A 12,864-nucleotide genomic window follows, 5' to 3' on the forward strand; every position below is an offset into this window, starting at 1 on the left:
TTGCTCTCGGCCTGAGTTTGTTAGAAGCAGGAGTCTCCAAGTTGGTCCCGCCCGTTTGCCCTGAGCAGTTTCAAGGGTGGTCCCGGTCGCCACGTGCTATGGGCAAGGGATGGTGATGCTGTCCTTGCCCTTCCTTGCGTAAGCGTATCCACTTGTGTTACGGGTGTCCCTGCGTGCTCATGCAGGCGCGGCTCTGAGCCGTAAATGTGAGCCGTTAAATGCAGAACGAGCGACCCTGGTTCGTGGGGTCCCTGGGCTGGCCCCAAATCTCCCCGGGAAGTGCAGCCGGTACCCGCCAGCTGAAGCCAGGCAGCGGCGGTCGCACGCGCCCAGTGATGGCACGAGCTCCTCGTCCCTGTCGCTTCGAACCCTAGTCCTTGTTCTTCACCCCTAATGAGGGGACCCAAGAGTACCTCGCAGGGCTGTAGTCTGGATATTTGTATGAGTGCAGACATGCAAGTTGTCTGTTTTACATATTGCTGCCCTGATTTTTCAGTGCACGCAATGAATAATTTACAGAAGCCGTGCGTAAGTATCTCTTTATTATTCATTATAATGAAGTGAGACAGCAGTAATAGTCCACTAGACTGGAATCCCCCAGGGCCGAACTTAACTCGGCCGCGCTTAGCTTTCCCCTGGTTAATTTGAAAAAAGGGAGGGCTCGCCTTCCCAACAAGGATGTTGCCATCCACAGGCACGAGGCCACCTCGGTCCGGCAGAGCGGAGCCGGTGCCGGGGCGCATCCGACACCCGGGTGAGCTCCTGGCGCGCCGGCAGTGCCGTGGCGGGCCCTCCGTCTTTCCCAGCGTCCGTATGCGATGTGACTGGCGGAGACGTACGGCTCCTGCAAGGGGAAAATTACTCGTTTGCGGGAGGATATATGGCTCGTTCCTCTGAACCGAGCGCCTGAGGGGACCCTCAAACACGCCGAGTATCGCCCCTTCCCTCAGCGCGATTAATAATCTCGATCGAGGTGACGCTCTGTGGTCCCAGCAAGGGAGGCATATAACACCCCCAAAGCCTCTGCAGGAGAACGCCATGCCGGGGACGAGGATGGGGACGGCCCGCCGGCCTGTCTCTGAATTTACAGGCGTGCGGAGAGGGACTTGCACGACGAGCTTCCCGATTGACTGTACGTGCCTTTTCATACGGTCTCGGCTGCACCAAGCTGTAGCGGCACTGCCACTGCCGGCATGAGCTCGTGCCTAGCTCAGTTCTCCCAGTTTGCTTTTGTGCTGAGAGAAAGCTCCCCTGCCCTGGTCCTCTGGTGGGAAAGGCGAAGCTTCTGAGAAACGCTGGGCTCTTAATTCAGCCAAATGCTTGGCGCTTTTGTTGCGGGTGCCGTGGTGGCGGCCGAGGCCATGAGTAAATAGATCAAGAAAAATCTATCGAATGGAATGAAAAAGCCGTGATCTCCAGGAACATTTTAATTCCACTACCCCCCTCCGCTTCCGTTCTTTGCTGAGCGTAAGTCAGCGCCGCGGACCGGAGCTGCCGAGCCCCCGCGCGTCTTGGAGCGGGGAGGGTGGGAGCTGGGCAGGAAATAAATAATGGAAACGGCCGCGTTGTGTTTTCAAGGCGCTGGTAGGATTTACGGCTGCTTGTCCAAATGTTCCCTTCTCTTCCCCGCGCGCTGGCTTTGCCGTCTCCGGCTGTTTCTCTTCTTCCCCTCTCCCCGCACCCATGCCGCAGCCCCTCTGCCCTGGCAGCGGGTGCGTATATCACTCTGGGGATGGCTCGAGGGCTGCGCCGACAAGCCAAACCCTCAGCAAATTTTACAGCTTCGTCCGATATCCTCAGTGAGCAGCAAGGGCGAGGTGGGGACGGCAGTGGAGGTTGGTAAGAGGAGGGGGGGTACGGAAAGTCCGCGTGGCTTGCGGAGGTCAAACGTAACGGTATTTTCATCTGCGGTTCCCCAGCTCCGTGTAAAAGAAAAAGGCAGGGGTTTTTTTGTGGCAAACCCACCATTTCTGTGAGATCTCAGGTGATGGGGGGATGCGGGACATGGCAGCAGAGTAGGTCGGCTGTGGCACGCACCACCTCCGTGCCGGTGGTTCGCCTGTACATGGCAGGGAGTTGGCGCCGCAGCTCCCATCCCGCTCGTGTCCCCTTTTAGGAGCTGGGATGCTCGCCATGCGTTCTGTTCCAGCTTTGTGACCCTCTGTCTCTTCCTTTGCAGGTGTACCGTGGACGACCGGGTCACGCGGGTAGCCTGGTTGAACCGCAGCACCATCCTGTATGCCGGTAATGACAAGTGGTCTATAGACAACCGCGTGGTCATCCTCTCCAACACCAAGACCCAGTACAGCATCAAGATACACAACGTGGACGTCTACGACGAGGGCCCCTACACCTGCTCCGTGCAGACAGACAATCACCCCAAGACTTCGCGTGTCCATCTCATTGTGCAAGGTAGGTCTTAACGTGCCTCGCGCTATTGCTGAACTGACTGCTCGATACGGAAGGCTGTCTGGACTTGTGAAGGGTTTGGAAGCCCTCTCAGTGATGGAGACGGAGGGATCCGACCAACATCCGTTGCTTCAGGGATTGAGCGGCACAGGAACAGGGGCGTAGGCAAGCGCCCGCCGTGCCAGGGAGGAGACAGACTGGCATCGTCTCAGCCTCACCGTGTTGCATGGTCATCACGTGGGGCAGAGGACACCTGAGAACTGAAACTGGGGCCGACATGCTCTTCCTCCTCCCCCCTTGCCTGGCCCCACTGTCAATTTGACCTGTCTCCACTGCTTGGGCCCGCGTCGCTCGGCTCGCTGCATCGGGCAGCTGTTGGTAAGGCGCTTGGGCACGCGTCCGAAGATGTTTCGGGAGAGCCAAAAGCAAAGCACTGCCGGCCACGGCGGCGGAGTGGACTCCAATGACGTGAGGCTCCACGGTTTTGGGTGAGCGGGCAGATCGTGAGAGCGTGTCGAAGTCACTGCGGGGCGGCAAAGGGCTTTTGGTGCAGGGCTTTGTAGGTGAGAGTGTCGGCATAGCGGACGCTGTTGGGTTGCCCAGCAGCGTTCCTGAGGCCACTCTGACGGGGGGATCCATGTGCTGGCAGATCGGAGGTGCCATAGCACCCCGGTGGACGCCGCCTCCGGATCCTTGCGGCTTTGTGCCGGCTACAGGCTTTTGTCCGGTCTCTAGATTAATTTTTCAGAGTTAGTGTTAGTTCAGGTTAGATAAAGATAATGAAAGTTTCCTAATCCTCTTAAGGAAGATTTATCGGGCTGAGTCGAAAGCTCTCGGAATACAATAAAGCGTGTATAAAACCAGGACCTAATCTTTCCTTTAATTTCAAACAGCTGATGGGTATTGATTTTGCAATGAGCAAATCTGAAAAATTTCTCGGCCTCAACGTGTCTCTGCGAAGCCCCCAACACAGACATGTAGGTATTTATGTATCCTTCTCATTCGGAGGAGGCAGGGTTTGATCACGGCCACCATCTGAGTGGTTTTCCCGCCCAGTCTTGGCAGGAGCGCGTCGGGGGGCCCCGCACCACGCGCACCGGGCTACGTCGGAGAGGGGAGCGCTCGCCTCGGGAAGAGGGGAGTGGAGATTGGCTGGGAGCGTCCCCTCCATCCCCCTTCACTGGGTCTCTCCCTCTCCCCCTTTTTGAGTTGCGTGTGAGCCGTCTGTCTGCGAAGTTTAATCGGTTTATCCCGTCTGCTCTCTAATCGTGCTAATCCATCCGGTCAACAGCGGTGAAGTATACGAGTGCTTTGCGCCTCATGAAATCAGGTGAACCGGCAGTGGTGCTCAGCACCCGCTCCCCTCACCCTTTTTTCAGGCACTTGCCAGGCTCGGGTGGGCAGGCGGACGACGAAGAGAGAGAGTTTGCATCCAGAGTGACTGTCTGGTGGCGAGGCATTGCTAACTGTGCCGGGAAAAGTTTTCCTCTGGTGCAAGCAAGTCCCGTTGGATCGCGCCCACAGCAGCAGTGACCGCGGTTCTCAGCAGCGTTGCTTCTCTGCAGCCAAAGGGAAGCCTGAGAGGAGCTGGGGATACGTGGTTACGCAGGCCCAGGTCAAGCGGTTTCTGTCTTTCTCTTTCCACGCATTCAGCTCAAGCCACACGGTTTGCCTGAGTTGGTCTGCCAAGAAAATCCATCTGTAGGTGCCGCTTTGCTGTCTTGTTGATGCCGGGGGCTGGAGAAGCAAATCCTTCCACGCTCTGTCCCCACTTCAGCTCCAATGAGTTCTTTGGAAGCTAAAACGTGCTTTCTGGTGGCTCAGGCCGAGCGGCATCGCCCACCGGCACCGTCGGTGTAGCCGAGGGCTGGTAGTCTCCGTGCTCGCATGCCGGGGAAGAGCCGGCTTTCTACGAGGGCCAATAGCACACAGCCGCTGGGAGGAAGGGAGCGGTTTTCCATAGGTGCGTTCGGTCCTCACCGCGCACGCCAGCAGAGCACGCGCTTTGCAGGGAAGGATCGATGCTGTGTTTCTGGTGGAGCTCCCCTGGCCCGAAATACAGCCTCAGAAGCGAGGTTTGGGGCCCTCCTTTGTCGAGGAGGCAGCTGTCCTGGCAGCGACGGGCAGGAGGCAGGATGATGGCTGTGCGCGACCTGGCAGCACGCTTTGCCCGTGCCGGCTGGCGAGCAGGTAGTGATGATGGGTTAGCGACCGCGTTCAGGTCAATTAATTTATATTTGTATTTTGCAGAATGAAAAGGTGGCCGGATGGGGTATTGATTCTTTGCCCCCGTGTTCAGTCGGGTTTTAATTGTGCTACTGCAGGGCCTGGCCTTCCCTCCTAGCAACCCGGCAATAAATCTGCCAGGGAGTCGCAGTCAACAGTAAATGCGTCTCTTTGTGTCATTATTAATGTGTCTCTGGGATTGGTTCATCGCCACAGCTGTTCACAAGGGTTTATAAGAGCGTAGGCGCCGGGAAGCCAAGAGGGGATTTTTGCCTCCCTTTTCCTCTTTTTTTCAGGGGCCGCCTCGTGACAACGGGACAGACGCTTTCAGGGATGTGTGCGAGTGCTTGCGGCATGCCGGTGCATTTTGGGGAGAGTTAGGAATGCGGAGAGAACCGGCATTTCATCTCGCGTAAGGAGAAGATGAGCCGCCTCATCCTCCTCTTGTCGTAAACAGCTTGAGCGGAGGGTGCCGTGGGGCCGGACTTCGGGTGAGCCCTCCTGCCTCTGAGTGTGACCCACCGTGAAGCCCACCTCCGCTCCCGGGAGGCGCGAACCCACAGGGATGAGCCGGCAGACCTTCCCGCATCGTGCCGCAAAACGGTTTCGGTGCGAGGAGCCTGGTAGACCATAGGCAGGACGCGGCCGTGCCTCCGTGGCGTGGGCCATTTTGGGACACGGGCTGTCTTTCAGCCTGAAAAGTGGGGCTGGGGGTCTGTGTTTCGGTTGCGGCCGTGTAGTCGGCACCCCGGGAAATAGGAAGCCCGTTGTCCTCCTCGTAGCAGCGGCTGCAGAGAGGAGGGCATACGTGCCATAGCGTAGCATGGTGTCACTTCAGGATCCGCGCGGCACCCTGTCCGGCGGGGAACGTCGATACTGGCCATCCCTTCCTCCCTCCCATAGCGGTCTTTGGTATTCCTCAGATGTCCTCTGTTTCTGATTTATTTAGAGAACCCTCCTCTGTACTGCCTTAATCCTACTCGCCATAGATTTTTCATTAAAACCTCTCCTGGCTGTCGGCATCGTTACCGTTAGCTTCCGGTCAGCGCAATTCATTTTCCCGTCTCGGCGTTTGCCGCTTTCCTCACCCTGGGAGCCAGGGCGGCTTTCAAAGGACTGTGGCCTTTGCTCGTGGTAGCGAGGTTGCGGTCCTGCGGTCAGTTCTCCGAATGCACCTAAGGATGCTCTGCCGGAGCCGGTCCTGTGTCCCTCGTCGTGTCTGCCGCCTCTCAAAGCAGCACCGATGCAGGCATAGCTCTGCAGTAAGCATCTCAAAAGCAAACCAAGTCTTTATTTTATCCTTTTTCCTGACAACAATTGGCTCCTCGAGTCTCTGTAAGGGCAACCCCCGCCCCCCGCCCCATGCTGGCCCCGTTGAGCTCTTTTTCCCCAATGCCGACTGGGCTCCGGGCTCCCCTCCGCACCACAGATTTCACGACGGTTGCGGTTCAGCTTGCTTTCGTCGCACTACCTTTGATATCCAGGCAGGAGCTAAGACCACGATACTTACTACAAGCTTACTAGGAGGCCGTATGGCGCACGGCAAGCTGAGGGGAGCAGCTTAGCTTTCTTCAGTTGTTGTAGGAAAGACCCGATAATAGGCTCTAAATGTAGAAAGTGCTTCTCTGTTAAGTGCTTAGCATTTAGACGCTGGGGAGTTTAGCGTGAGGGGCATGCATGCGGTGTACGGAAGCAGCCCGGAGAAGGGAAAGGGTGAGAGCAAGCGATGCCTGGCAGGCTGTGACCTCCGGAGCAGGCTCGTCTCCCTGCTCCTGCTTGGGAGCTTCATCTGCACTTGGGATACTTGCCCCTTACCAGGCAGTTGTTTGGTTTTTGTTTTTTTTTTGTCTACCTAAGAAACAAGACGATAGTGTGGAAAAGAGACGATGTGCGGTTGACACAATGCAAAACGTCCGACACAAAACGTTGGCAGAGGTTCCCGTTGCTTCACGTAGCATGCTGGCGAGATTTGGCGAAGGTGGTTCTTGGGGCTCAGGGCATGCCTCTGTCTTGCCAGGTGACACGTGGTGTCCCAGGTGAAGTCTTCATCACCTGCCCATCCTGTACAGGCTGCTCATTATGGGATGGGCATCAGGGGGTCGACCACCCTCCGTCCTGCTGGCAGCAGCAAGAGGGCATCCCAGGAGGAAGGCAGCTCCTCGCACCAAGGTGTCAAAAGGCTGAGGGCTCATCCCAGGTCCTCCGTATCTGCCCAAGCTTGTCTCTTAGCATCGTTGGAACAAGGGCACAGATATTACGGGGTGGTGGCTGAGATCTCCAGCTGAGGTGGCACAGGCAGGGGTAGAAGAGCCTCCCTTGTGCGCATTTCTCCCCTCTTGGCGTCTAAGCTGCTCGTCAGGTGGGGTGGCAAATGGGCCAGTGACATATCGGAGCACGTCTTCCCTTTGCCGTGCCTCCGGGTCTAATTGAGTGTTTCGTCAACGGCTCTGTTCAGGGGCTCGGCTCGGGCTAGTCCTCGCAGCGCCGGGTTCATTGTCCTGGCAGGGACAAGCGAAACGGTTAATAGAAGCAGGAGACTCTCCCGGAGGTCGAGCGTGTAGCCGGTGGGGATGGAGTGCAGGGAAAGAAAAAGGAAATCAAAGGGCTGTTAAGAAGAAATGGAAAAAAAAATCAGTTTGGCTGGAAAGATGTCTTCCCGTCAGGAGCGAGAGCCCAAAATGCATAATGTCTGTGGCGTTTAAAATAATGTTTCCCACCTCCTCCTTTGGGGGCCTGTGCGTGGGTGGGGAGGGAAGGGGCCCGGTGCAGGCAGAGCCGTTTATTTAGCTGGATGCGGGACGGTGTAAGAGGGACAAAACACAACCGTGAGCAAGCGTGCAGGCAAAATCAATCAGGGTGAGCTCCGTTAGGAAGAGTCGGGGGGAGCTGCTGGGGAGGAGCAGGCTTTTTTTTTGTTCCCAGGCAGGGGGCCTTTGAAAGCTATCGCTTTGGGAAGCGAAAGCATAGGCAAGCGGTCAAAACCTCCAGCAATCCCTAAGCATCGCTCCGCCGGGGCTTTGCATCAGCACCGCTGCTCGGTGCGTCTCGTCTCGGTGCCTGCGGGTCTCATGCGAGACTCCCGTCAGGCGTCCGGGGAACAAACATGCTCGTAATGCCCGCAAGCAGGAGAGGAGACCCTGGCCTGCGTGGCGGTGCCATGCCAGGCGTCCCTGCGGCAGCAGGCCACGGGGAAACGCTTTCTTTTCCCCCCGAGGCAGAAGCAGGATGGGATGCGGCATCTGGGCCTGATGTGTGTTCGTGCGACCGGGAGCAGAGCTCGCTTCTGCCCTGGAGCCGATGGTATGTCCTGGGAGCGGGGAGGTGTCCGCCTGTCAAGGCACCGTGCTGTTCTGCCGTCCGGGACCGTGCTGGAGGCTTGCCCAGGAGTCTTGATGCATTTGAATTGGTACGCACGTTTAGCTATCGTGAGCCTGTAAGGGTTATGACAGGACACTTGAGGGCATGTAAGTCACGGCGCTGGACGGCGACGGCGCAGGCGGCGCTGAGCAGGGCTGTCCAGGAACGCGGCAGCAATCGCTGAGCTCGTGGCAGTGGGAGGCATCTGCCGCCACGCTCCCGCAGAGCCGCCTCCAGCCCATGGCAGAGAGGAGCACGGCCGGTCCCAGAGGACGCGGGGATTCGGTGGCCCGCCGCGCCTCGGCCGGACCGGGGTGGCATGGGTCGAGGTTGCGGCCGGGAATCGGGTCGGCGCTGGACTCGTGAGGTGGCTCGCTGGGAAGGAGCGCTGCTGCCCCGGTGCTGTTTCCCGGTCTCCCCGAAGAGCACGTCAGGTTTCGGAGAACGATGCCCATCTTGCCGAAGGTGGTGGCTGATGGCCGTGCGTCTTGCCTAGCACAGAGCGCGGTGCTCCCGTGGGTGGAAAGGAGTGCCCGTGACAAGTGATGTATACCGGTGTCCTGGGATGGGAGAAAGCTTGAAAGGAGCAACCGGACCCCCACCTCGTCCTGCCTTCCTCTCTCCCCAAAGAAACAGAGGGAAGGGTGAGAGAGCCAAGACAGCTAAACGAGGGAGATGCAGCAGCAACTGGTGGCGATGTGGTGGCAGATTCAAAGCTAAAGGGACCCCAGAGAAAATCTGGAAGGAATAGCAAAGATTGAAGATGGAAGCAAGCAGAGGGGGAATAAAAACCAAAAAAAAAAAGGATGAGATGAAAAGCCCAGAGACTTGTAGAACAAAGGGAAGAGAGAAGGAAACGTGCACACGCAGAAAAGCACAGAGCATCGAAAGAGCATGAGGTGGCAAAGGGGAAAAATGAAAGAGTAATGAAGGAGTGCGGGCACGGAGAGGGGGAACGTCTGGAAAGAGTCAGGTCTTCTGACTGGCAGGAAGAAAACAGCACGCACTGCCCAGGTGGGAACAGCTGCTGTCCTTAGAGCAGCCAGTATAATGTGCTAACCTGAAATCTGGATGGGAGCACAGAGGAGGCAAGGGACGGGATGGGATGGGACAGGACGGGGAGTGCCCAGAGAGCGTCTTCGGGCTCCTGTTCTCAAGGCTTCTTGAAATCGGTGAAAAGGAGCTGGCAGGAGCGGAGGCATCGGAGGCGTTGGGACATGCCGCGGGAACTGGGAGCCGAGGGAATGGAAGCGCGGTGGCAGCCAATTAATTACTGCAAAAAGCAAAAATGGGGAAGAGGGGGGAGGACCAGAGAAGTTGTTTCCCCATTATACTTCCGAACAGAAAGAATGTTTTAGTGTGCGCACAAATAGCTCCCTGGGAAGCACTCTCATTTCCTAATTGTTCATAAATTTACTGACAGGTGGTTACACAGTAGGTATAACACTCTTAGTTTCAGTTTTATCGCTTTCCCTGTCTCAGGGCGAAAACCTGGAGAAAAAGGGTGCACGGCGAGCGGCCGGGAGACGCTGCCTAGCACGGGGCACTTGTATGCCCCCATTTTGTTTGGGCGACATCTCGTGAGCGGTCAGTCCCTGGCGTGGCCGCATTTTGCCTTTGCTCAGACCGAGGGGTCCGTGCTGGCTTGTCCATCCCTCAGCGTTTCATGCCAACAGGTCTTGCAGCGTTGCGGTCCGCTCCTGCGGGAGGAGGACGAACTATGGGGTCCTGTGCGATGGTCCCGGGCTCCGAAGGCATCTGTAGCGGGGTTATTTTGGATGCTTTTTTGTTTGTTTGTTTCCTTCCCCTTCAGCTACGCTCCAATGGTGTGCTGAAAGACACACAGGTAGGGGGAGGGATGCGGTGGCTGGGGGGGCTGTCAGCCAGGCCGGAAAAAATCTCATCTCCATGGCAGAGAGGATGCGTTTGAAATAGGCACGTTACGATCCTTTCCCATAAAAGGTTCACACAAAGAATGTTTTACTGGGGAAGGCCAAGAAAAGGGAGTGTTTAACAGCCAGAGAAGGGAAAGGAAAGATCTGCCCCGAAAAGAAGCGCCTGTAGAGTGCATGAGGTGGCAGCAGGGTGACGTGCCGCTCGCTTGGCTGAGAAATTTGACAGAAGTCATTCCATTGACCAAACCATAGCTGTTGGACACGCTTAATCCATTACCCCGATACAAACAACTCTGATGAGCCTCTCCGATTGGGCTGTTGTTGGAACAGGTTCGATCAACACTTTGTTAAAACTCCTGACGTCGCCTCCTTGCCCCCCGTTGCTTCCCCTGCCAGCTAGATGGGACGTCAAGGCACGTTCGTGCAGGGTTACTGTGCTCATCCTCGTGGGTGTCCCCCCCCACGCCCTGAAGCCAAAGAGGAATGGGAAGCGGGGAAACACATCTGTTTCTAGCTGGCAGCAGGTTCTCCCCAGCCGGGAGCTGGCTCATGGGTCTGTGCCCGCATCTCTTCATTAAGGGCGTCAGCCCCCAGCAGGAGCTGTTCTTGGGAAGATCTTGTCTTGCCGGTGCCTTCAGCAGACACGCAGGGCCAGACCGGAGGCCACCAGCGCTGTCCCGCCGCGCTTCTCATCCGTGCTTCTCATCCGTGAAGATGATAGATAGCCCAGGCAAAACATCCACTTTCGGCATATTTGCCTTCTTTGTGCCGCCTTCCCGTATGCTAGCGAGTCGTTGCGCGGTGACGCCTCTGACAGCTCCATCCTGCCTACGGTGAAGAGGTGGTTAAGTGTGGTGCTGGGGCGGGGGCACGGCCCGCCATAGGCAGGCCGGTGTCTGTGGTGGCTGTTGCCTCCCCACAGAGCACCAAAGGCGAGACGTGCCCCTCTGCAGGCAGGGCCGTCCCTACATCACCCGTTCCTCAGGTAGAGCTGGGCAAGTGGCCGTCGTCCAGCGGTTTTGAAGAGCCCATAGATATCCGTCTATCGTCTCACTGTACCGAAGGTGTAGGAAGAGGTCTCTTTTAATGGCTTAGGAGCTAATGACATGGAGGAGGGACATCAGTCGCGCCTGTCGGCCGCAGCGCTCACGCAGGCTCTCCGCTCCGAGGCGTGCTGCGGTAACGATCTGGCAGCTAAAAATAGTCTGGGGCTGTGGCGGTGAGCCCCTCCGGTAGGGATCGGCGCTGAGGAGCGGCTGGGAGATGAGTCAGCCTGCGCACAGTCGCGTGCATCGGCGTCATGCGTAGTCAGCGATCGCGCACGGATTACCGACGTGACGTCTCCTCCCGCACAGTTTAGCAGGGAAGAGGTGTCCCCTCTAGCACAGGCCGGAGCCACAGACCCCCGGGCAAGGCAGCGGCCATCCCTCCTCACACTTGCGTGTCCGGTAGCGGCTCGCAAGGTCCAAACTCTCCGATTGCTTTCATCCCCGGACGGGCCGGCTGCACAGTAGCAGCAGGGGCAAAGCCGGCACCCGGAGAAGCCACCGGGACCGGTGACGTTTGGGAGAGCCCCAGAGATTGCTTGGCTGTGCATGCGAGGGACTTCCCGAGCACCGCACGTAGCGTGAAAGGACACGGGCAGCGTCCCCAGAGCGTGATGGCACAGCCAGCCCCGCAGGGCTATTTGCAGCCCCCAGTTTGGGAGGGTGAGGGGAGGGATGGCGTCTCACGGTCCCCACGAGTGGCAGCAGAAACTGGCGCACGCCTGGGCCTGACGGAGAGCGTGGATCAGCGCGTCGGGCAGTTCGGGTCTGAAGTGGTAAAGGAAGGAGATAAATCACGGGCTTACTGTTACTGCATTTACTGTCATCGCTTTCGCATTCAATTTCTCTCGCCGGCTTTCCGAATGAACAAGAAGTTATGGTGCAACTGTCTTTTTGGGCCTACTGAACTTGCCTGTGATTAGTATTAGGCGGGTCAATGAAATCCTCCGCAGGCTGCTCGCCGCTCTGGTGAGACTGCGCTGCTCCTCGCTTCCTCCGGATTTATTCTGTATTCAATCTGCTTGTAGTCGTAGTCTTTTACAAGGAAGGCAGGACCGTGCATAAGGAGGGTAGGGAACGTGCGTTGCCGTATCGCTTTCCCCCCCTGCAACTCCAGAAGGCGAGCATCTCAACCCTTGTCCCGTGAGCGGTCTCGGGGCCGGGGAGGACCCCCAGAGCGGGCGACGGCCAAGTCTGTCCATGGTGCAACCCCGGCAGCCCCATGGGAATCTGCGTCCCGTCCCAATGGCAGCCAAGGGCTGCTTCATTTGGGCAGGTATCCCACACATGGGGGCCTCTGCCTGTTACGGCTTTATTGCCCTTGAGCGATCGAGGAGCGTCTCGCCCATTTTCCTTAGCTATTGTACGATCAGGTGTGTAGCGATGTGCATGTGGGCTAACGGGAGCTGGTCAGGGGAGCAAGCTATTATAAACTGCGCACGAGGAAGCATTCACCTGGCGAAAGGCAGAGTGGGCGACGATGCTCCATCTCCCCACCCGAGCGACAGCCCCGCCGTCATCATTTCTCCTGCTGTTCGGATGTTTGCCTAGCCGTCATTTCTTATCTTCTATATGTAGCGAGGAGAGGCTGTCATAACTACGGGATATTGGCTGTGCAGAGGATGTACGGCAGGGGGAGGTAAATGTAAAGAACCGAAGGTCCTCCAGGGAAAGGATGCCGTCAACAGGTACATGACTAGGAACAGCACCCATAGTCACTCTGGCGGGCTCTGAGGTATTAGCAGGGCTATCTGACCCGGCCCTTCGGGGACCGGGAGGGCTCTAGAGGGGACGGGAGAGCTTTTGGACTCCCTGCCCAGCACCCATCCCGAGCTGCACCCATCTTAGCCGCGGCAGCTGTGGTGGCACACGTTGGTCGGGGCAGCCACGCGTGTGTCTCAGCTGTACCCGTATTTACAGGCTGTGGCCAC

General features: G+C 57.6%; 1 protein-coding gene across 8 annotated transcripts in view; it reads left to right on the forward strand.

The window, feature by feature from the left end:
- Positions 1-12,864, forward strand: part of OPCML (opioid binding protein/cell adhesion molecule like) — a 315,386-nt gene that overhangs the window by 277,591 nt on the left and 24,931 nt on the right. For all 8 annotated transcript variants that reach the window (XM_030021749.2, XM_030021748.2, XM_030021751.2 and 5 more), the window contains one exon: positions 2,180-2,412. In XM_030021749.2, the coding sequence (XP_029877609.1) occupies positions 2,180-2,412 (233 nt within the window). The remainder of the gene's footprint in view (positions 1-2,179; positions 2,413-12,864) is intronic.

The sequence above is a fragment of the Aquila chrysaetos genome, chromosome 8 (assembly GCF_900496995.4).
Source record: "Aquila chrysaetos chrysaetos chromosome 8, bAquChr1.4, whole genome shotgun sequence".
NCBI lineage: Eukaryota > Metazoa > Chordata > Aves > Accipitriformes > Accipitridae > Aquila > Aquila chrysaetos.